This window comes from Gigantopelta aegis, chromosome 1 (genome assembly GCF_016097555.1).
Source record: "Gigantopelta aegis isolate Gae_Host chromosome 1, Gae_host_genome, whole genome shotgun sequence".
NCBI lineage: Eukaryota > Metazoa > Mollusca > Gastropoda > Neomphalida > Peltospiridae > Gigantopelta > Gigantopelta aegis.
In genome coordinates, this window is record NC_054699.1 from 45,062,467 (window position 1) to 45,088,569 (window position 26,103).

Below are 26,103 nucleotides of genomic sequence, written 5' to 3' on the forward strand. Positions count from 1 at the left end.
GATGTTTAGTGAAATGGGGCCCTGAATAATACGTCCAGCAGACGTAAACATACGATGTTTAGTGAAATGGTGCCTGAACAATACGTCCAGCAGATGTAAACTTACGATGTTTAGTGAAATGGTGCCCTGAACAATACGTCCAGCAGACGTAAACTTACGATGTTTAGTGAATTGGGGCCCTAAACAATACGTCCAGCAAACGTAAACTTACGATGTTTAGTGAAATGGGGCCCTGAACAATACGTCCAGGTGACGGGATTAGGCACAGCTCGTGCACTAGGTGCGTGATTAGTAGAAGACTACAGTTATTCGTCTCTTCAGACAAGACTTAACGACCTCGGTGGCGTCGTGGTTAGGCCATCGGTCTAAAGGCTGGTAGGTACTGGTTTCGGATCCCAGTCGAGGCATGGGATTTTTAATCCAGATACCGACTCCAACCCTGAGTTAGTGCTCCGCAAGGCTCAATGGGTAGGTGTAAACCACTTACACCAACCAGTGATCCATAAGTGGTTCAACAAAGGCCATGGTTTGTGCTATCCTGCCTGTGGGAAGCGCAAATAAAAGATCCCTTGCTGCTAATCGTAACGAGTAGCCGATGTAGTGGCGACAGCGGGTTTCCTCACAAAATATGTGTGGTCCGTAACCATACGTCTGACGCCATATAACCGTAAATAAAATGTGTTGAGTGCATCGTTAAATAAAACATTTCTTTCTTTCTTTCTTTCTTTCAGACGAGACTTATACATGCCAGTCCCTGGTATGCTAAATGCCCACCTATGGTTTAAAGATAAATGTATAGTTATTTTGAGTCTCAAGGAAATTACAAATAGAGTCATAATTATAAAGACTCATTTTAAATATTTTGAGTTCAAATTTTCTGTTACTTCCATCATAATGTGCCAAAAATTTCAAAATGTGTCCCCAAACTGATTGATTTTGGGTGCATTTTTATTACATTTGTTCACTCATACAAACCACACCCAAGCTGGAGTTGGTGGATATAACGCATATAATTACATTTATGGAGTCTGCTAATCAAACTGTATAAAAATCATTTGATTAAAATTTTAGCTATTAAATTCTGATTCTTTGACCAACACCGAAATTGAGCTTGCCCCACTTTTGCCACAAGGAAAACCTGGGCCCGGTAACACAAAGCACTCGTAACACTTACGTCAGACGTACACCTCACATTATGCATGGTGTACGTCTGACGTAAGTGTTACGAGTGCTGTGTTACCGGACCCTGGTGTATGAACACCACTTTAGCCTCATTGTAGCTAAACCGTTTATATTCCTGGTGAAAAGCCAAAGCTTAAGAATTTACATCATATTCCTAAGCGTACGAGACAGGGGGCGGGAGAGGGTTTTTTTTCCACAGTCAAGAACAGAAACCATAATCTGATGACCTCACTGGGAACTGGTGATTTTTTTTTTTCGACTACACTCAGTTCCAGTCCATGCAAACCAGACCTTCCCTCTATTACTGTCCAATATAAAAAGTTAATTTGTTTTGTTTCACAATACCAGTGTCCACTAGAGCACACCGATTTAATCAGCTATTGGATATCAAACATTTGGTAATTCTGACATATAGTCTTAAGAGAGGAAATTTGCTACTTTTTTTCCCATTAGTAGCAAGGTATCTTTTATATACAACATCTCAACACACAGGAAAGCACATACTACAGCCTTTGATATACCAGTTTTGGTGCACTGGTTGGAACGAGAAATAGCCCACTGCGTATATGACACTGCATAAAATCTGACCTTACTGAATGCTTACAAGCAAAGACTATTCCTAGTTGTGGTTGCTGAAGTCATTTCAAGGCACAAATGCTAGTTACCACATTAGCATAATTTGGTGCTTTTATTACAGAGTGTATGAGCCATGTGCCAAGAAAATGTACCATCAACTAATTATAGCCCATGGCCCCATTTCATGAAGCGATTTTAGCGCTAAGATCCTTAAAGGTAGTTATACAGGCCCTTGGTAAGTAAATTAAAAACAAAAATTACCAATTCTATAACGATAAATTTACTTCAAAGAAAACCAATAGACCTTTCAGTAAATGAAACTCAAACATGTTGCCGCTTGGTCAATCTCTTTTAAGGACACTGTCATAAGTTTGCTGCCATAGTAACATATATGTGTCCTATTATTAGTGTCTTTGTAACAAATACCATTACATATTAATACATTATTTTGATCCTCTAAACCAGACACCCCCGGGAACCAAGTAAAAAGTCCGGTTTTAAGAGGTATCTGGTTTAGAAACTCTCTCCTGCAGATATTTTAAAAATACGTCTGGGTTTGAGGGAATTCTGGTTTACAGTCATAACAGTCTTTCTTTCTCTTGCCCAGTTAATTGGCAAACATTTGTAAACTGTTTATTCTTTACTCATCTGTAAACACGCATTAACACTCATTTAATCATATGCACTAAAATACAGTCCACATTCTGCAGTTAATTTATTTAAATATTTAAAACATGAATTGGCAATCTGGCGAATAAATAATTATTCAACAAAATTCTGAAAGAGACTTAAGATGTCAGTCATTGTAAAACATGTTATCTCAGTGATTGTAAAGCATGTTATGATGCCAGTCATCATAAAACATGTTATGTCAGTCATCATAAAACATGTTGTCAGTCATCATAAAACATGTTGTCAGTAATCTTAAATCATGTCAGTCATCATAAAACGTTTTGATGTCAGTCATTGTAAAACATGTTTTAATGTCAGTCACTGTAAAACATGTTATTTCAGTCACCTATACCCTGACAATTTAGAAATCGTCTGGACTTCCAAACAATGCAAACGTGACCTACTTCAGTCCAGCAGGCAAGAAACTCTACTTAATATATAATTTTATCATTAAAGGGAGAGTAAACTCAAACATGAGCCTTATGTGTTGGAAAGATGCATACCTGGACCAAACACATACTGACACTTTAAGAAATGAAAAACACATAATTTTAGAGTTGATAAAAAAACCTTGATTATTCCTGCTAACTGGGGGCTGCCATTTTCTTTTGTTTTGGTGCATCTGGAAGAGATGTCAGCTCCAACCAACTCCTGTATACACAGTGTATACAAAAGCAGTCATTTACAATGCGATTCACTTTTATCAACCTGACTTGTAAAACAACATAAATGACTTGATAATATAATAAACTAGTTAACTAAAGATATTTCAATTTGCATTAATAGAATGAAATGGAGTTATAGTATTTTCTCTCTTAAAAAAATCCAAAGAAAAAATGCATATTATTAGACCTTTTGGTAGGGTATGTTGGAGCAAAAACGACCACTCACAATACCCAAGTCATAATTTTCTTTTCTTTGAGACTACGTAATTGGTCAGTTTTGTGATTTTAGTTGTGAGTCTACTTAACCAATGGTTTTACAAAATTATTTACAGTAATAAAGCAGGACGGCTGAAAATGTCCATTATGATTTTAGGGGTGGCCGCGCAGTTATCCCACATACCATGTTTTGTTTCTTCAGTTCTAAGACTAATTCTTGATCTAACATGTTAAGTATTACGTAACCACCGGCTCACAAGAGGGTGTATTAAATGGATTGGTACAAACTATGGATGTGTCCATTATATATAACAGCTGTCACATTTAACCGTTTTATTAATTAACTATATGATTATACTTGTTGATATTAAGAAATAAAGTGCATTATGTATCGTTGAGTATGCACACACAAGTGCAAAAGCAGGTTTAGCTCTGGTACTCGCCAGAACTGGTGAATTTTATTTTAATTTGGTGAAATAATTTCAAGTATTAATTGGTATTTTATTACAAAATAACTAGGTACAGTATCTATAAAATTTGGAAGTTTAAAAGATAATTTGGCAAATTTTTCTGCTGACCCAGAGCTAGACTTGCAAAAGCTTTGCTTAAGCATTCCTTTAAAAAGCTTTTATTATTTGGAAACATCTTCCAATGGAAACAAACTCAGGACAAACTCTTTAATGTCTCATACACGCATTTACATCAGTTTTTATTAATGAGCTCATACATGCATTTATAATAGTTTTTATTAATGAGCTCATACAAGCATTTATAACAGTTTATTAATGAGCTGTCATTTACAGTTCATATACACTTTTAATATAGTTTTCAGTACAATCTACTAGTAAAGGTATTAAAAAAAAACAAAAAACAAAAAAACATCATTGTGTGTTTTAGGGAAAGTGCTGAAATAATTAGGTATGGAAGTTTTCTGTCACCTGTATGGGTTCAGAATTTTTTTTATGTGTATACTCTTTTTACAAAGGTATTAATAAAAAATTGAATTTCTTTACAATACTTGGGGGGGGGGGGGGGGGAATTTAGGATCAGCCCTTTGTTCTAGCAACCCCTGCAGTTGCCCACGGCAATCAGCAATGCCGTGGAGATTGCTGTGGAGTTTTTAGTTCTCCATGGCACCGTTTTGCCTTGAACTATCTACAGGTTTTTCTTCAATGGCATGTTTTTTTTGCCGTGGACATTTTGTTCATTGCAGGGGTTGTCTAGGTAAAGATCGGGTTCCCGGAAACACACACTTTTTAAAGGTGTAAAACAGGGGACAATATTTCAAAACCTTAGGTAACAGGAAGTCAGTTCACGTGAGTTTTACTTAGGTAACCGATTGTTCGGTTACATGAATATAGTTATCATAACCTATAAGTTAGGCCTACCTAATCCTAAAACACTTGAACTATGGCAAACTGATTTTCTCGTTCATTATTGATATATGGTACTTTAAATTTTAAAATGTAATAGTTCACCACGTAACCGATTGGCAGTTCTCGTGATTTTAAAGTTGCGTAACCGACACGTGAACAGAACAACGGTTCTCGTGAAATATTGTACCCCGTGTAAAATATAGTTTTGATGCAAACTGCAAAACTCTTCTTGTTACATGTGATTCCACCCCAAACAGATTACACATGACCCAAATCCAGGTCTAGAAAATAACATCTGCAAATTACACGACTAGTATGAATCTTGCCACTACACCAGTTAGTTGAGATACAAATATAAGCTTGATCACGGATAATGTACTGTTAAAACCCACATCCACACAATGTACCAATCACTGTCACACAGACACTTTATAGCTCATCCAATCAAATCCCACGTTTCAAGCATTACACACTTTGTAGCTTATCCAATCAGATTGCATGTTTCAAGCATTTCACTACTAACAATTGTCCCTTGTCACTTGCTTGGCCCCTCTGAGATGACACAGTGTTTGAGTTCATGTTCTGATCTTTGACAAAATCACCTTCCCGTAGCCCCCTCGGTCTTCATCATAATCAGTCCGGTATTCGTCTCGGACCTGCAACGAATAAATCAACATTAACATGGTGTCAATACAGGGCCGTACCCTCCGGGTGGGCAAGGGGAGCAGTTGCCCTCCTGAGAATCTCACGTTTTTTTCTTTTTTTCTCTCTCCAGAAAATAGCATACACATCTCAAGGTTTAATTTGTATAGTGTTTCATTTGTTTATAAAAGGTAGTGCCCCCACCCCCTAGGATTTTGATCAGGGTACGGCCCTGAAACAGGCATTAAAATAAGCATGTATTATCTGGTAACATATGTATATAGTAGTCTATCACAAAATACAGGCCAGAGCCCTGTTGCATTAAAGGATCTTAGTGCTAACATAACCATAAGTGCATAAGGTAATTACCAGGCCTCGAATTAGGCAAAGCCATTTGACTTAGACTGATTGTGTTCGAGTATGATGGCCAATTAGTAACAGGCAAACTAATTTTCAGGTCATTGAGGCATATGACTAGGACACTACAGCAATTTGCTGCATGGCCGCCATTAAATTTGAGCCCTAAGTTAAAAATTTAAGCAATATCAATGCCAAGATCGCTTCATCAAGCTTGTAGTTCACATTATTATTACTATAAAAGCCCATAGCACATACATTGATACTTTGTTTTTCATTACCGGCCTCAGTAGCGTTGTGGTTAAGACATCGAACATAAGGCTGGTAGGTACAGGGCTCATAGCCCGGTACCGACTCCCACCCAGAGCGAGTTTTAACGACTTAATGGGTAGGTGTAAGACCACTACATCCTCTTCTCTCTCACTAACCACTAATAACTAACCCACTGTCCTGGACAGACAGCTGAAGTGTGTGCCCAGGACAGTGTGCTTGAACCTTAATTGGATATAACTTATAAGCACGAAAATAAGTTAAAATGAAAATGGTTTTCATTCATATCACTGTTACTGAAGAGGCGATCTTAGCACAAAGATCACTTTGTAAAATGGGGCCATGAAACTTTGCGTTACAATTTAACGTCATTCCATTGTCTGGGAACGTCATTCCATTGTCTGGGAACGTCATTCCATTGTCTGAGAACGTCATTCCATTGTCTGGGAACGTCATACCTGATGAAGTCACTTTATATTGGTAGTTTGTCTTACTGAGCATTATTGTTGAAGAACCAAAAAAATAAATCAAAATAAAATATGTTTGAAACTTAATTATAAGTATTGTCTGTTATTTCTTTTATGTTAATTCATCTGGGTATGAAAAAAAAAAATTATTTGCAAACTTCTGTGAGAATGGCTTTGCCGATTCCCAGTTTGCGGATGATTTTTTTTGTTTATACCCCGATGAACGTAAAAGAAACAAACAGTTCATAATTAAAAAAACACAAATGATCAAATGTTTGGAGACCTGTGTAATTTGAGTTTAACAAGCATTCTGAGAGTACTGCAAAAGCAATACATGTCCCCTACTTGGCTTAACAAATCTCCTAAATTCAAGGGATATAACTGTCACGAATGTGTAAATCACCATGAAAGTCAAACTTGACTTGTAACAGATCATGATAAAGCTATGCACCAACTTTCAGCTCAATATATCGAGGCTTGGCCAAAAACAGAATCCAGAAAGCAGATTTCTGTACCTCTCAAGTTCATGGGCCAGAAATGGTTAAAGGGCCATGAAAGCTGAACATGATCTGTAACAATACACGACAAAGCTACGTATATACACAAAATTCCAGCTCAATATCTCAAAGCATTGTGAACAAATCATCCGGAAAACTATATGTGGGACCGACGGACAGACAGAAAAAAAAAGATGGAGATGAAACCTAAATATAGCCCCACCGAGTGGACTGGTAGGGGATTACAGGTGTGTTTTTAGACAGGTATAATTACAGGTGTGTTTTTAGACAGGTATAATTACAGGTGTGTTTTTAGACAGGTATAATTACATGTGTGTTTTAGACAGGTATAATTACATGTGTGTTTTTAGACAGGTATAATTACAGGTGTGTTTTTAGACAGGTATAATTACAGGTGTGTTGTTTGACAGGTATAATTACAGGTGTGTTTTTAGACAGGTATAATTACATGTGTGTTGTTTGACAGGTGTAATTACATGTGTGTTGTTTGACAGATATAATTACGTGTTGTTTGCCAGGTATAATTACAGGTGTGTTGTTTGCCAGGTATAATTACAGGTGTGTTATTTGACAGGTATAATTACAGGTGTGTTGTTTGACAGGTATAATTACAGGTGTGTTGTTTGACAGGTATAATTACAGGTGTGTTGTTTGACAGGTATAATTACGTGTTGTTTGCCAGGTATAATTACAGGTGTGTTGTTTGACAGGTATAATTACAGGTGTGTTGTTTGACAGGTATAATTACAGGTGTGTTGTTTGACAGGTATAATTACAGGTGTGTTGTTAGACAGGTATAATTACAGGTGTGTTGTTTGACAGATATAATTACGTGTTGTTTGCCAGGTATAATTACAGGTGTGTTGTTTGCCAGGTATAATTACAGGTGTGTTGTTTGACAGGTATAATTACAGGTGTGTTGTTTGACAGGTATAATTACAGGTGTGTTGTTTGACAGGTATAATTACACACGTGTTGTTTGACAGGTATAATTACACACATGTTGTTTGACAGGTATAATTACAGGTGTTGTTTGACAGGTATAATCACAGGTGTGTTGTTTGACAGATATAATTACAGGTGTTGTTTGACAGGTATAATTACAGGTGTGTTGTTTGACAGGTATAATTACAGGTGTTGTTTGACAGATATAATTACAGGTGTTGTTTGACAGATATAATTACAGGTGTTGTTAAACAGGTAAAACTCACCTGGCCGCCACTCTTGCCGCGACCATACTGCCGTCCCTCCTTGAAGCCTGCGTCCCAGTCTGTGCGGATAATGCGATCGTCGAGTCTTGTCCCGTTCACGTAGCGCATGGCGTTCTCCCCGCCGTCACGCTCATAGTACCTTCACCCGTCAAGGACAACAACAGATTATAGCAGACAAATACATGAGCGTTGGTCAAAAAGGAAACAAATATTGCTTTAATAATCACACTTCTAATTCCTTAAGGAAGGACGGCAGTATGATCTGTGGGATGATTCATATAAAAGATCCCTTGCCACTAATGGGAAAATGTAGCAGGTTTCCTCTCTAATATCTTTAATAAGACTACATGTACATGTACCATATGTATATCATGTAACATGTCTCGCTACTTTCAAAATTCACAAAATTGCTAAAAACTGTGGCTTAAAGGTAGGGTCAACTCCAACAAGAGCCTTGTGTTGGAAAGATGCATACCCGGACCACCAACATATACTGACATTTTAACAAATGAAAAACGCGTAGTAATTTTAGAATTAATAAAAAACCATGATTATTCCTGCTAACTGGGGGCAGCCATTTTGTTTTGTTTTTGTGACGTCCGGTGGTATAGCTTGGGGCGAAGTGACGTCAGCTCAGGTCCAACTTCTCTATTATGCACAGTGTAAACAAATGCTCTAATTTACGACAAGGCGCTTCGCTTTCATCAACCTGACTAAATGACTTGATAGTATAATAAACTATTTAACTAAATATATTTCAATTTGCATCAATATAACGAAATGGAGTTACAGTATTTTTTTCTTTTGAAAAATCCAAAGAAAAAATGCATATTATTAGGCCTATTGGTAGGATACGTGCGAGCAAAAACGACGATCACGATACCCAAGTGATAACTTTCTTTTCTTTGGGACGACCTAATTGGTCAGTTTTGTGATTTTAGATGGGAAAGTCTACTTAATCAAGGGTTTTACAGAATAACTTACAGTAATAAAGCAGGTGAAGTCCATTACGATTTGAGGTTATCACACAATATCCTGTGATCTTAATAAAAGAGGCACGTCTTTTTAGTGTGTCTAGACAGTGTCTAGGGACCATCTAAATATACACCTGCCAATCAAGAACCACAGGTACAGGCCACGGAAAGAAAAGAAAAGACCAATTAACCAAGAAAACACTCCAACTATTATTTCCGTACGTGGGTTAATTTATATACAAAATATAATACAGTTATTTCAACACTTTGACAATGGTGGTTTATTTTGTACTGAAAAATAAACCACATATACATGTTGCTGTGTTACTGGGATGATTATTATTACAGAACATTGCGATGCATTCGCAAAAATCAGGTATGTTTTGTTTCTGTCGTGACATGTTAGGTATTATGTAACCACCAGCTACCCAGAGGGCGTATTCACTGGGATGGTACAAAATGGCTGTGCCCGTTATATATAATAACCGTTTTATTAATTATCTATATGATTATACTTGTTGATATTAAGCAATAATGTGCATTATGTATCGTTGAATATGCACACCAGTCCAAAAGCCTTGCTTTAGCATTCCTTTAAAGGAAAATGGGCTAAATTACATCAAGGAATGAATAGTGTAAATAATGAATTAAATTTCAGCTTAACTCCAAGACCAAAAGGATACTCGACAAAACAAAAACCACAGGGTGTCTTCCTGACTTTATCCAAACCCATGACAATTCTCTTGACGTCTCCAGCCCTGCCAAACAGTTCGTAAATCTGTTCCCTAATGCTACACTGGAGCAATAGCAGCATGGCAATGGACTGGGAACCTCTAAGTCACTATTGTTTTTGTTGGATGTTTCCTCCCTTCAAATTTTATTTGAGATATTGATTCCCCATCTGCAGAAAATTGATACAGGTAGATTTATCATTAGTAATGTCAGAAACACTTATAGATTACTGCTAAATATTAATTTATGTCAGTATTACTGAAAAATAGATGTGATTTCGATTACAGCGTAGCAGTAGACTGGGAACGAGAACAGAGTCATCCAAGTTTGTTACAGTGTTATTTATGAATTTCATTTACGTTGGATACTAAATTCTCAGGTGGGATACCAGATTTTGAAAATGTTAGTATCCAACTGGGATACTGCCCAAATTTTTTAATCTCGATCACTGTCTTACCGTAATTTCACTTGAAATCCATATTTCGTAAAAGGTACAATTTTTAAATCACAAGATTTTCTTCAAACACATTCAGGTGCATTACTTACTTAATCGTCTTCGTGTGCAATCATATATATGGCCGATACCAAAGAACGCCAATGTTGTCTGTCCGTTGCAAGCTTCGTCACCTGGCTCCAACTCTCTTTCCACAATGGGTCCAGCGCATGGCCAGTCTTGGGATGGATGTCGGTGGCATTCTGCAGACGTGTCCAATCCATTTCCATCTGCGGCGTTTAACTTCAAGAGAGATGGGCTGCATGCCTGTCCTTTCTTGGAGTTCCTATTCAGGTGCATTGGTAATGTACAAACATAATTTCAACAGCAATTTGCCATTGGAATTTTTCCAGCTTTTTAAAAATGGTGCCCTGCACGTGGACCAGGTCAGTTCTGCCAGTGTGTGAGATGGCTGCCCACACCATGACACTACCCCCGCCGAATCTGTCCACTTCCTGCACGCAGTTTGCCGCATAACGTTCACCACGACGCCTATACACGCGACATCTTCCATCATGACGTCGGAGCAGAAATCGGGACTCGTCACTGAACCACACCTGTCTCCATCGCAGTTGAGGCCATTGTCGATGAATCTGGCACCACTGCAGTCGGAGTCGACGGTGTTGTGGTGTTAAGATGACACCTCGAACTGGACGTCTGGCACGAATTCCTACCTCACGTAGGCGGTTCCGTACGGTCTGGTCGGATATCCTGCGCAAACCTGGTATTGCTGCGGCTGTGGAGGTGGCAGTAGTCAATCGTTCCCGAAGGTGGCGTACCCGGATGTAGCGGTCCTGCCCGGGGGTAGTGACCCGTGGTCGACCGGATCTAGGGAGGTCACGTGTTGATCCATGTTGCTGGTAACGGTCCCACAGTCTGGAGATGGTGCTTGGGGACACATGGAATGCCCTGGCAACGGCCGTTCTGGATTCGCCTGCGTCTAGTCGGCCGATGGCATTGTTTCTCTGCGGTTCACTGAGACGTGGCATGTCCTGGATTGTCAACTGTCGGCCAGATACAGAGGCCAGGCAAGCGAACACCCTGCACTTTTATACTGTCGGTGTTCATGTTGCACGTGCAGTGGTGACATGGTTTGCACGTGGCTGCGTTTTTGCGAAAATTCACATTTTGGAACTTTATTGTACAGTAGCTGCGTTTTATCGAATGTAACCGTGGGAATGTGTTTGGGACATGCAATGACCTTATATTCACAAAGCATGAACCGGTAGGAAACATAAAATCGGAGTTATAACCCATTTGTACCCTTTTGCGTTTCTTTTTTTGAAGAGTATATATGTATAGGGCGTTACCTTGATTTGTTTTGCTCCTGAGCCACCCAGTGTTTGTTATATATAGGTTGAATTTGCACTGCTCAACCCCTCTTTATCATATGATATACATTCTATGTTTAGTTTCAGAATTGTGGGTCTAATCTGAATATTAAGCTGATCTACGAATTTCGACATTTAACGGGGCATCACGTTCAGGAGTCGATGGGTAGTGTTGTTATCCATGTCTGGTGTTAACGCTGCCTGCGTGTAAGTAGAGCAACGCCGAACTCTACTGTTATCAGGATGACGACCCCGTCACTGGTGTGAAGTCGTACTCCCCTTCATGTTGTTCGAGAGGGGTTTAGGGATACAATGGACCCCATGGGTATCATCCAGCAACCCGAGGTATCAAATTGAAACCTGTATTGCTCTGAGCACTTGATGAAGAAACTAATGGCCAATTTGTGGAACTCTGCTTACATTATTGGTTGATTGAGAAGTCATTAGACTTTGAGCCACTTTCAAATCGAAAGCAATTTCCAAGTAAAAATATGTAAAATAAGGTCATTTTGTACCCCCAACCTAGGTTTATGGCAATGAATAATGCTAAAATATAGTTAGTAACACCCATACAATTGAAATAAATCAGTATGAATCATCGATGGGTGTCAATTAATTATTTATTACATGAAACTCCAATATATTCATTTTAGCCTTTTGGCGGTTAACCAAAAATCATAAATGTGCTCTGCTGAGAAAACGTACTTAACCTGGATGTGTTACCCAAACTTTTTCTGAAGGTCTTGGCATATAGAACAAGAAAATTTAAGTTAACTCTAAAAGAGTCATGTACTATGGACCGTGTTGGCGATCTCGGTCTTGACGCACCGTCGATACTAGGAATCGCCGCTGCGCTGGCAGTTGAGCTGCCAGTTTAGTCCCCTCCTGGCGCGCGTCTCCTTTTCGGCTTCTTGGTTTCCCCGTACACCAGTCACGGTCGCCCATGACCTGGTGTACGTAACACGAAACTCAGCTAACACGTCAAACGAAGCGACCATCGCTCCTCCCACCCCCCACCCCTACCTTTCTTGGACGGAGGAGCCGGCGGAGGCCGGCTCTTGTGCCCAAAACAGGCGTACACTATAACAGCTTGCTCTGAATGTGCACGTAAAGCCCTAACCTGATCATCGCTCCCAGGTGTGTGTGTGTGTGTGTGTGTGTGTGTGTGTGTGTGTTTGCTTGGTAACCAGTCAATTCGTACCATAGTCATTTCGTACCCAATTTTACCATTTCGTACCCTGGTCATTTCGTACCATAGTTATTTGGTCATTTTGTACCTTTCGTCAACGTTTATTCGTCAACAATAAAAATAAGAAGTGGCATACCGTGAAAAAAATAAGATACCGAGTATGAAACCACTATAGTACGAAATGACCAAACATTATGGTACGAGATGATAAAAAGTAGGTACGAAATGACTGTGGTACGAAATGACCAAAGCACTATGGTACGAAATGACCATAAACTATGGTACGAAATGACTAGTAACCGTTTGCTTCATCGCTGACTAAATTATTATTCAATTTTATTACTAGCAGTGAGGGATGAGTTGACCTGAATATGACAAGAATACTATTTCGTATTTACTTTAGGCAATCACAAACATCAAAATAGTCACCTTATAGTGTTGGTCTCTGTACGTACTGAGGGCAACAGACCCCGAATGTCTTCTTTTCCCCAGTATTGACATGGTCACCCAACTACTCACAACCAGCAAAGGGAGGTAAGTAACAGAAAGACCCGAAAACTAAAACTGCGTTCAACCAGATCGAGCTGGAAAAAGATTTGTTAGACTGGTTTAAGCGCCTCATGTTAAGCTAAAGGACTGCATCGGAAACCAGACAAATGGTCAGCGAACTTTAGCGTCATTCGCTGTTGCTGAACGCAGAGAGCACGCAGTAGACTGGTGTTATCGAAGGAAGCAACTAGACCTTTTGTTGTGAATGCGGCGTAGTAACAGTTGGAAATCGGTTTAAGAATTTTGGCGTCAGAAGCCGGTTTAAATTGTTTTGAATTAGATACACATATCAAGAACGACATTTTACAGTATTTGGTAAGAGAATAAATAGTTGGATATATATCCACAAGCATTTGTTTCCAACATTTATATTCCAATTAATTTTTATTGGGGTCGCACATCCAGTCCATGATAATGGTAAAAGATATTAATGTTGACCCATTTCGGCATTTATTTTAACAGTAACAGGCATTCTATGCATATGACCTAAAAGGTAGTCTTCCACAGTTATATATATACATAATTTTTTTATAAAGTTTGAGGTGTATGAACTTTCCATCAGATGAAACCAATCAACCAATTATTGTCCGAACCAATTACCAAATTGTTAACAACTACAAAAAATTACTGTCCTACCTTTAATTGCCGTTAGATTTCCTCAAAAGTTTGTCCAGACACAAATCGCAAAAAACCCACTACAAATATACAGATTCCACACACAAGACTGCAACGATGTCGCCGATATCGTCTTTGCTGAGATTGCATAAGAAAAAATACATGCAGTTTTCTGCCGTCTACCATGTATGCCATGGACGTTGGGCTAGCAGATTTGTCGAACTCTGCATAAAAACTACAAACAAGTTGCTATACAGTTATGGATATATCAGTTTGTTCACTGCATTTTCCCACATACGAATTTGTATTCCATACGAGTTCACTTGTGGATTTCCATACGATTTCACTGCATTTTCCCCCATACAAGTAAGTTTTCCATACGAGTTCACCGCAAGCCACTATGGGATGCAGTGAACTCGTATGGAAACTAACTCGTATGAACGGAAAACTTTTTTATGGAAAACGAACTCGTATGGAAAAAAATAACGGTGAACTCGTATGGGGATGTATGGATATGCAGATATACTAACTTTGATATTTCTCTTAAATGTGTATTTTGACACTTGTTTTGTATACATGCTTCTTATTTATATCACCATCAGTCAACTATTTGCGTGTCAACCGCAGTTTATGCGTCAATGGCAGTCACCTATTTTTGTGTCACCCGTGTAATTCCAAATCAATAGAAAACAACTTGACACAAGTATGTTCAATTAATCATGTTTAATCTATTCTGTAACAAGCATCCAATGTCACCGGTATGGTATAGTATGGATAATATACCTTCATATAAAATCTATAAATGTATGTATGTATAACACATTCTGTCAACGTGAATAGCTATCATTATTGGTAACATTGAAAGTAATATACCGTATTGTTCCTATTTGTAGCGCCCCCTCTAATATAAGCGCCCCCTATGATCACGAGAAGTGTATCATGAAACGGTACCCGTAACATAGTAAAACTGCCGATTTGCAATGACAATAATCGGTAAACAAATAAAATCCAAACAGGTGAAGCACTACGACACTAGTATGGGCGAACAGTATGTCACACACGTCGTTTATCAAATGTAGGTCCTATGTCGCTGTTATCTCCACGCAGAATGAATGCACGACACTCCGTTAACGCTGTTCAAAACCGGAAGTACAAACATACCGGTAGGTATTTACACCGACACCGTAACACCGTTTAAAATATATTCAGACTGGGTGACAAAATGAAGTGGGCGAGTATGAGGGGTCTCAATCACACACCCCTCCCCCACCCCACTTTCAAATACACTCCGCAGGCCCTATATGCCTACGTGCACAGTACCATGTATTTCGATAAATCAGCTGACGATGTACGGTACGCTATGTCATTTCAACAAGAAAATGTCACTGGTGGAGTGACTCGGCCGCAAAGCTTTTGATGTCTAAGCGAGCCAGACGCATTGACAGTTTGATACGAGGATTTTTCACAGGTATTACGAAACGTGTTCTAGTATTCTAATTAGTGCGCCCCCTTTGTGTTTTGCATCGCGCCCGGGCGCTACAAATAGGAACAATACGGTATGTATTTGATCTAGAACATATTCTGATGTCATAAAAACTACACACAAGTTGCTATACAGTATTGGATATATCAGTTTGTAATTTCCATACGAGTAAGTCTTCCATACGAGTTCACTGCATTTTCCCCCATACGAGTAAGTTTTCCATGTACGAGTTCACCGCAAGCCGTCTGCCATGTTGCTTGTTTATGGAATACTCTTTAAGAGCAGTGAAAGCCTCCAAAGTATGTGACACAATTAATATGAAATCAATGATCTCTAGTGGTATTAAAAAAAAAAAAATAATAAAAAAATAATAATAATAATATGACGTCATCACGTTTGCTTTTATATCATACCATGTTATGACGTTGTTAGATTAAGTCCTATCCTTTCACCCCTCTTGAAGAATATTAAAAAAAAAGTCAAAATGGCAGCTGGCACAGAATTACATGCTTTTTGCCCTATGCGCTCTCAGCGAAGTCGATATAGGTGACATAGTTATCATCTGGTATGTGGAATCTGTGTCATTGTAATGGTTTTTTCAAGATTTCTGTCTGGACAAACTTTGAAGGAAATCTAACGACAATTAAAGGTAGGAGAGTAATTTTTCGTAGTTGTTAACAATTTGGTTCGGACAATAGGTCCATTTTTAATTTCGATGACCTGTTGTAAATTATGCGTAAAATTACCTTCAAGAAATTATGCAACATTTTCTATCCTCATGACATTTGCAAATTTAATAGCACCAAGTTCAAATATGCTTACTGATAGTCCTAAACGGACAGAAAGTGTGGTTCTTTTTATGTACGAAAATTGTTACCAACACCTTATACATATAGCTGATATTTAAAACTTGTGGCACCATGTTTCAACTGTTTCTCAACTGAAATAGTACAACAAACCTAAAATGTATTACCTACTATACTCATTAAATCCCGATTGAAGTACTTGTGTCATTGTTAACAAAATAAATCTTCCAACGATAACCTTCAAAACTCAAAACTTTCCCCTCCATTTTAAATTTGCTAAATAGAGGGAAGCAACTCATCCTGCACATTAAAAAAAGTATTGATTTAATGTGCACCCTGCACTAGCTTATTGAATGGCAGTCATTTTTAAACCAAAACAATCAAGGCATTTGACCTGGTATGCATATTCAACGATATATAATGCACATTATTGCTTAATATCAACAAGTATAATCGTATAGTTAATTAATAAAACGGTTAAATGTGACGGCTATTATATATAACGGTCGCGGCCATTTTGTACCATCCCAGTGAATACGCTCTCTTGCGAGCAGGTCGTTACATAATACCTAACGTGTCACGTCAGGAATTAGTCTTCGAACTGAAGAAACAAAACATACCTGATTTTTGTGGATGCATCGCAATATTCTGTAATAATAGTCATCCCAGTAAGCCAGCAACAATTATATATTACTTTTAATACAAAATAAACCACCATTGTCAAAGTGTTGAAATAACTGTATTATGGTTTGTACATAACTTAACCCACGCACTGAAATAATAATCGGAGTGTTTTCTTGGTTAATTGGTCTTTTCTTTCCGTGGCCTGTACTTGTAGTTCCTGATTGGCAGGTGTATATTTAGACGGTCCCTGGACACCTAGACACACTAAAAAGACGTGCCTCTTTTATTAAGATCACAGGGTATTGTGTTAACCGCACGGACATCCCTCTAATCGTAATCGACCAGCCGTCTTGCTTTATTACTGTAAGTAATTCTGTAAAACCCTTGATTAAGTAGACTTTCCCATCTACAATCACAAAACTGATCAATTACATAGTCCCAAAAAAAGAAAATTATCACTTGGGTATCGTGTTTGGTCGTTTTTGCTCGAACGTAGCATACCAATAGGCTTAATAATATGCATTTTTTTCTTTGGATTTAAAAAAAAAGAAAAATACTATAACTCCATTTCATTCTATTGATGCAAATTGAAATATATTTAGTTAAATAGTTTATTATACTATCAAGTCATTTATGTTGTTTTACAAGTCAGGTTGATGAAAGCGAAGCGCCTTGTCGTAAATTAGAGCGTTTGTTTAAACTGTGCATAGAGCAGATGGACGGAGCTGACGTCACTTCGCTCCAAGCTATACCACCGGACGTCACAAAAACAAAACAAAAAATGGCTGCCCCAAGTTAGAATGAATAATCATGGTTTTTTATTAACTCTAAAATTACGCGTTTTTCATTTGTTAAAGTGTCAGTATGTGTTGGTGGTCCGGATATGCATCTTTCCAACACATAAATCTCTTGTTTGAGTTTACTCTACCTTTAATATGTTCTTTCATACCTTGTGTAATTCAACATAAAACGTGTGCTAAATCAGGGCTAGCTTTGACTCGCCAAATTTGCCAATAACTAACTGGGTTTCTGTAAATTTTTTAATTTAATAGATAATTTGGCAAAATTTTCTGCTGATCCAGGGGTAGCCCTGTAAATGGCCAGGGTACGAAATGTCTAGAGTATAAAACAGTAGTGAGTTCGAAACAGATTGGATTCGAAAGATCCAGTAACTGTTATAGTCAATCTGGATATACATACGTGTGTATCTTCATGCAATCTTGTGGGTCAACTGTCATCAATTACTGTGGCAGTGTTCAAAACTGACTAGATGAAAAGTAAACAGGGTCACGACACCCCACCACTAAATACATTTGAAAAGCTTGGTTATTGTATATTGTTGTGTACTAGCTGACTGGAGAGGCTGACTTCTTATTTTGCCCCCAAATATCTGGTACAAAATGGTGCCCGCTGACTCAACTCTCAAGTGGAACCAGACTATCACAGGAATTTGTTTTGGTGAACCGATCAAAGTACAAACATTAAATATTTTAATAAAGATTTTAAAATCATAATTTCCAGCTGTATATATTGGCCAAATGTTCAGAAGTTAGTTGCATGTTCTGCATTGAAACCCATATTACTAATATTAGTAATAATAAACCCCAAAATTGCAATATACCGGTCTGTATATATTGAAATCATGGCTCTAGTGTACAACATTTTTTGGTTTAGCCAAATATTCACATATATAGAGCATTTCCTTGAAAATGATTAATACATGCATTTTTTTTGCCCAAATGAAACAATTTTTTGACAGCAAACGGTCACATTTATCATCAATGGCAGGATTTGTTGTATTAACTGCTCTATCAAATGTTGGGTGCACCTCAAACTTTGACCCAGGTGGATGTTACTTGGTTTAGTACCACCTGCATATGTATGTATATTATGATTCATGTTTCAGATTGTCGTTGTTCACTTGAGATCTGCACTATGGAGAAACTGATTGGGATTCTTATCTTCATTCGACTGGTATCCATCTTGCTGCCACAGATCAGCTACATGTACCCGGATGAGTTCTTCCAGTCCACGGAAATAGTGGCAGGTTGGTCTTTAATTAAATAGTGGCAGGTTGGTTCTTTAGTTAAATAGTGGCAGGTTGGTTCTTTAATTAAATAGTGGCAGGTTGGTTCTTTAATTAAATAGTGGCAGGTTGGTTCTTTAGTTAAATAGTGGCAGGTTGGTTCTTTAGTTAAATAGTGACAGCTTGGTTCTTTAGTTAAATAGTGACAGGTTGGTCTTTAGTTAAATAGTGACAGCTTGGTTCTTTAGTTAAATAGTGACAGGTTGGTCTTTAGTTAAATAGTGGCAGGTTGGTTCTTTAGTTAAATAGTGACTCTTTAGTTAAATAGTGACAGGTTGGTCTTTAGTTAAATAGTGACAGGTTGGTCTTTAGTTAAATAGTGACAGGTTGGTTCTTTAGTTAAATAGTGACAGGTTGGTTCTTTAGTTAAATAGTGACAGGTTGGTTCTTTAGTTAAATAGTGACAGGTTGGTTCTTTAGTTAAATAGTGACAGGTTGGTTCTTTAGTTAAATAGTGACAGGTTGGTTCTTTAGTTAAATAGTGGCAGGTTGGTCTTTAGTTAAATAGTGGCAGGTTGGTCTTTAGTTAAATAGTGGCAGGTTGGTTCTTTAGTTAAATAGTGACAGGTTGGTCTTTAGTTAAATAGTGGCAGGTTGGTTCTTTAGTTAAATAGTGACAGGTTGGTCTTTAGTTAAATAGTGGCAGGTTGGTTCTTTAGTTAAATAGTGGCAGGTTGGTCTTTAGTTAAATAGTGGCAGGTTGGTCTTTAGTTAACTAGTGGCAGGTTGGTTCTTTAGTTAACTAGTGGCAGGTTGGTTCTTTAGTTAAATAGTGGCAGGTTGGTTCTTTATGTAAATAGTGGCAGGTTGGTTCTTTATGTAAATAGTGGCAAGTTGGTCTTTAATTAAATAGTAACAGGTAGGTCTAATTTACAGTAAGTTCTTCCAGTCTATGGAAATAGTGGCAGGTTGGTCTTTGATCAAATAGTGGCATGTAAGTCTTTAATTAAATAGTAACATGTAGGTCTAATTACAGTGAGTTCTTCCAGTCTATGGAAATAGTGGCAGGTTGGTCTTTGATCAAATAGTGGCATGTAAGTCTTTAATTAAATAGTAACATGTAGGTCTAATTACAGTGAGTTCTTCCAGTCCACGGAAATAGTAGCAGGTTTGTTTACAGCCCAGGTAATATTTAGTTGAACAGAATTATTTTTCAAAATAGCAAATCACGTACATGCATAGCAGGACTGACACTGGAACAAATTTTTATTTAGCTACGTTCTAAATATATAGAGTATTTCATTGAAGATTATGAAGATTTGGTTAATTTAATGAATATTTTATTAGCCAAATAGTAAATAATGTAGCCACTTTGTATAAATTAGCAATTGGTTAATTTGACAATGGACAGGGCGAGTTCTGTACATTCGAACGACTATGGTTTTTAAATTGGCTTTTTTGCAAATTGGTAATAAAATATATCCGCCAAATTCTACTTTAAAATTAATGACAGCTTCATTCCTGCTTGTAGCCTAGAACAGTTACTAGTTATTATTATTATTATTAGCTCCACCTCTTTATTGATTGGGGCCATGCGACTGACAGGTATTCAACATTTGTGGCCAATCCAGATAAGACAAACCATAGGCCTTTTTGTTATTACATGGATTACAGATCTGTCAACTATAAAAGTCATTCTATGAAGTAAAAATAAAATCAACATTAAAACATATCTACTTTATAGGAGAACTGGCATCATTTAACTTGTAAAGTACCAGAGTTTGTGTAACAAGTCTCCATCATAATATTGACACTTGATAATCATATAAATCGGGGTGCAAAGCAGTGCTTTATATTTACTCGCCAATTGAGTTATAAATGAAAATATTCACAAGACATTTTAAGCTGAGTTAAATAAATACAATTTTTTTTATTTCTAACTAAGTAATTTAAAGTGTGTTGAATTGTTGTTCAGTAAATATGATTTTTCTTTCCAACTAAGTAATTTAAAGTGTGTTGAATTGTTGTTAAGTAAATATGATTTTTCTTTTCAACTATATAATTTAGTGTTGAATTGTTAAGTAAATATGATTTTTCTTTCCAACTATGTAGTTAAAAGTGGGTTGAATTGTTGTTAAGTAAATATGATCTTTCTTTCGAACTAAGTAATTTAAAGTGTGTGGAATTGTTAAGTAAATATGATTTTTCTTTTCAACTAAGTAATTTAAAGTGTGTTGAATTGTTGTTAAGTAAATATGATTTTTCTTTCCTACTACGTAGTTTAAAGTGTGTTGAGTTGTCATTACATGAACATTCCATTCTTCTGTTTCCCCACCAGGCGACGTGCTGGATGTACGTGTTGAGAGACCGTGGGAGTTCAACTCGCAGACCCCGATACGCAGCGTGGTCTTCCCGTTCCTGATCGCGGGGCCCCCGTTGTACCTGCTCCGGTGGCTGGCGAGTGTGAACATACCGCTCGTTACGCCGTACTTTGTGCTGGTGCTGCCCCGCTTCGTGATGGCGCTCGTCTCTCTCATCATCGACGTGGCCGTCTTCAAGCTGTGTCAGACACACAGGATCAATGCTCGCTTCGGCGTGCTGCTGTACGCAACGTCGTACGTCACGTTCACCTACTTCACGCGCACGTTTTCCAACACCGTGGAGGCAGTCTTGTTTGCTGTCTTGCTTTTGTTAACACGACCAGACGTCACATCAAGGTTTACTTCAAGAAGGGGCAGATCGGAGCTGTGGAAACCATTGGCTATTGGGGCGGTCGTCTCAGCGGGAATATTTAACCGACCGACTTTTGTGGCCTTTGCTTTCGTTCCTCTGTTCTTTTGGGCTTGGGACAAGTATAAAAGTGGAAGCTTTAGAGAACTCTTAAAAATAAGCCTCCTGCCTTTTGTAAGTGCCTGCGTGACCGGGTTGGTTTTTATGTTGCTAGACACATACTACTACTCCCCTAAAGTTGTCACCGGGTTTGTCACGGACTTCAAGCACTGCATGTTCAGCAACAGTAAGGTGAACTGTCTTAGAGATGTGGGAGGTAGGTTTAAATTGACGCCGTTGAATTTCTTCGACTACAACCGAAACCCAGACAACCTGTCTGAGCACGGCACACATCCGCGCTACCTGAACATCCTGGTGAATCTCCCGCTGCTGTTCGGACCGCTGGTCGTGTTCCTGTACTGGCGCATTGTGAAGAACGTTGCCAACGTCGTCTCTGGCGGATTCGTGCAGCTGCAGGACAAGTTCCTCCTCAACGATTTCCGACTGGTCAGTGTGATCGTGTTCCCACTCGTCGTTCTGTCGCTGTTCCCGCACCAGGAGCCTCGCTTCCTCACCCCTCTGATCCCCGCGGGTGTCGTCCTCACCTGCCGCTTCTTCAAGTTCCTGAAATTCGAAAGCGTCGAGCCGCCGATTAAGATCGAGACGCTGGAGCCGTCGAAGGTGAAGAACTTCACGCTGGGTCTGTGGGTCGTCTTCAACGTCCTCTTCACCATCCTCTTCGGCTTCCTGCACCAGGGACAGCTCGTGCCGGCTCTGATGGACATGCAGAGCCACCTGGCGAGGGCTCCGAAAACTGGCACAAATAACCACCTGCTTTTCTTCCACACTTACACGCCACCACGACATTTTCTCCTGCAGCAACGGGCCGCCGAGGAGCATGTGTTCATTCACGACCTAGCCGGAAAGTCCGTGGCCAAGCTGAAGAAGCTGGTTGAGGAGCTGCATGTTAGTTACGTCAAGGGGAAAGACCGGCCCGCCAAGATCTGGATCATCGCGCCATCGTCTCTTGATGTGGAGCAGGACTTTCTGAAATACAAGCTGGACGTGACGAGCATGTGCTGGCACCTGTCCATGGAAGACCCGCCCCGCATCGGGAGGTGGTGGAGAGGCAAGATGACTCTCACGGATCTCCTATCAGACATGTGTCTGGATGTCATTCAGTTCAAGAAAGCTTAGAATTATTGTTGCAGCCACGGGTTATCTTTGAATTAAAAAAACCAGCCTCAGAATTCTAATAGCCACATGTGTCTGGATGTCATTCAGTTCAAGAAAGCTTAGAATTCTTACAACCACAGGTTTTTTTTTAGTAAAAAAAAAAGCCTCAGAATGATTAAAGCCACATGTGTCTGTCATTCAGTTCATGAAAGCTTACAATTCTTACAGCCACGACTTTTCTTTGAATTAAAAAACAACCACATGTGTCTTTTCTTGAGTTCAAGAAAGCTTGGAAGTATTACAGCCACATGTTTTCATGAGTTCAAAAAACTTAGAACTGTTACAGCCATATTTTTTGGGTGTAAGAAAGCTTAGAACTGTTACAGCCGTATTTTTTGAGTGCAAGAAAGCTTAGAATTGTTACAGCCATATTTTTTCAGTGCAAGAAAGCTTAGAATTGTTACAACCATATTTTTTCAGTGCAAGAAAGCTTAGAATTGTTACAGCCATATTTTTTCAGTGCAAGAAAGCTTAGAATTGTTATGGCCACATGTTATGTATTAAATCAAAGAGAAAAAAATCATTGTGGCTCTGTTTAGTGACATTGGTATTTGATTTTAAAGCAAGGCTGATGCTACAAGCACCGAGTTAAAGAAAGGGTGTACTTGTGGACACGTCTACTGTCTGAACAAATATATAGAGAATAACTAGTTAATGATGTAGGGTATCAGTTTTATCCTCCTGAAGGGAAGAATGGGAATTTCCCATTTGGTTTGAGGGGAAAAACCATTATTTCTGTTAATATTTCGGCTACATTGTATGATGGCCTAGAGGTCAAATGAGCAACTTTGTAATGTAGCTTTATATGTGACATCTAAAGTCATAATCTGCTAAAATACAGTTATGAATTTGCTTTAATCGGTGATCCTATTTGGCCAATAGAAACGGTGGTTGCAGGATAAACATTTCTTGTAACGTATGTGTGTTTAAGATTAACAGAAACCTGTTTTAACATTGTCTACAGATTGGATGGTTTGGATAACGTTTATCATGATGTGGCCGAAACATGTTTTCTACCTCCTTCCATTTCTGGTGTTATTTACATGAAGAATTTCATTTGTCTGTGCACAAAGGTATAGGGTAAGGTAAAAATATCACTAGCAAACGTTATCATCATCATCATCAGCCGGAAAGTATACAAAGCATTTTCACTGCCATTTATAATACCACTGTGTTGGTGCTTGGGTGTCATAAAGGCAGCTATTTTGTTTTACTATATATGTATGTTGATTATTTTAATACCATGACCTTCATGTCAGTGTGGTAAACACCCATTGTAAGGGAGATAATCTTATCTCCAGTAATTTTAAGATGCTCTCACATATTTGTGTGTATGTGGCTCAATTTATATCAGGAAACCAAGTGGAGAATTTAGAGTGTTTTTTATTTTTGTATCTGAATGTTGTGTGTATGTGCTGTAATGTTGTTCAGTCTTTTGTTTTATGCACAGGTGTGGTTTACACCCACAGGCTGTGGTCTGTATGACATATCTTTTTAAATCAAATTGTATTTACTATTAACAATGTACATACCCAGGCATTGAATTTCGGGTGGGGTGGTTAAGGATCCTGCTGGAACCGTGAAACATGGTGTAATCTTGATGTTTTGGTATTCCATCCTGTATGTTATGCGTCTGACCCAAAATCTGTCATTTCTGGAAGCACATAATCCTGATAATTTGCAGCTCCGTGCAGTTTTCCCATTTTATTTTCATACAAAACTGTTAATATAAAATGGAGGACCAAAGGCAAATAAAAAGTTATGGGTCACACGAGTTCAATAGTAAGCTTCAGTGGTCATATTTTCGGGTTTTATATATTTATTACCATTGCCTGACACCCAATGGCCGATTTGTTTTTCGTGCTGGGGTGTCGTTAAACATCCATCCATCTATTCTCGGGTTTTTCCCATGTCCCCAAATAGTGCACCATGTCTGGTATATCATCGGCCATGGTATGCACTGTTCTGTCTATGGGAAAGTGTATATAGCGGATCTCAAGGCCATACAAAATGAAGCCCATGGATTTAAAAGTGGGGAATGTTGCCGTATGGAAAATGTTGCCCATGTATTTTTCACCAGAGGTCAATGTTTTTTATCTTATTTATTATTAAAGTACTAAAAGATAGGAGAAACTTTGTAATGACAAATGTTAAATGTACTAAAGATGCAAACTGACTTTTTTTTATATCCAAGATTTAATCATTTATTTATGAATTCATATTACTCCATGCATCAGTGATCATTTGAACCTTAATTTGTTTGATGGTCTTTCCACTATTGACTTTATATATGTGTGTGTATTTGTACTTGATTGTTTATAGTCTTTTGTGATGTTTTGAATGTTTGTATTTTTGTAATTACAGTATATTTCAAAGCTGCAATCTCACATATATTTTTTACTATACTGATGGAAAGAATTCACAGTACACATGAACTTATTTCACTACTAACATAGCAATGTCTGTATTTTAAATACAGTTGTTACATGGTAGTGTGTTTTCATCTAGCTTGTTTTAGCATGGTGCAAAACAAAATGCTTCACTAGTCTAGCACCATCTTGTGTTAATCAGTGCCATGCTGCCCTGAGATTAAATACACCTTTTTAAAATAATTAATTCTAAAATTGCCTTTATAAAACACAAAACATGTATTATTAAGTAATAAAATATCTCTGTTATATATTTTGCCATTCATTTATTAAAGCAAACTAATTAATTACATTTATTTTATTTCAATAATTTTGTTGTCATTAATGAAAAAAATCAGTGCCCTGAAAGTTATGAAAATTTTCCCAAACAAAGTGTACCACACCTTGCCACATTTCTAGGAAAAACACTATATGGGATTGAAGGTCCGGAGTGTTGAACTGACTCGTTAACACAGTCAACTTGACTCTCGGTGGATGGTTTTGGTCATGATTTACTGTTATTTGTATGATCCCTTATGTGTACGAGTATATTTTCCATTTAAAATGGATTACCTGTATTTAGTTTCTTACTGTCACCTGCCATTCTTCTGTATCCTTTACATATATACTCGCCAGTCTTAGATGACACAGATGTGTGTTATAAATTGTGGTTTATTTTAACACTCACAGGTGTGGTGCTCTTCCAAATTTGCGAT

General features: G+C 38.2%; 2 protein-coding genes across 2 annotated transcripts; one reads left to right on the forward strand and one right to left on the reverse strand.

Moving 5' to 3' along the window:
- Window positions 1-3,974: 3,974 nt before the first annotated feature.
- LOC121383590 (nuclear cap-binding protein subunit 2-like) lies at window positions 3,975-13,372 on the reverse strand. The gene is given in 5 exon segments (XM_041513708.1): window positions 3,975-5,343; window positions 8,153-8,291; window positions 9,810-9,973; window positions 12,511-12,630; window positions 13,301-13,372. Coding segments are annotated over 5 exon segments (576 nt in total). The 3' UTR covers window positions 3,975-5,262.
- Window positions 13,373-13,661: 289 nt separating this feature from the next.
- LOC121368348 (GPI mannosyltransferase 4-like) lies at window positions 13,662-25,568 on the forward strand. The gene is made up of 3 exons (XM_041493044.1): window positions 13,662-13,735; window positions 18,855-18,995; window positions 21,313-25,568. Exons 2-3 carry the CDS (start codon window positions 18,884-18,886, stop codon window positions 22,938-22,940), a joined length of 1,740 nt encoding a protein of 579 aa, XP_041348978.1. The 5' UTR covers window positions 13,662-13,735; window positions 18,855-18,883; the 3' UTR covers window positions 22,941-25,568.
- Window positions 25,569-26,103: the final 535 nt, after the last annotated feature.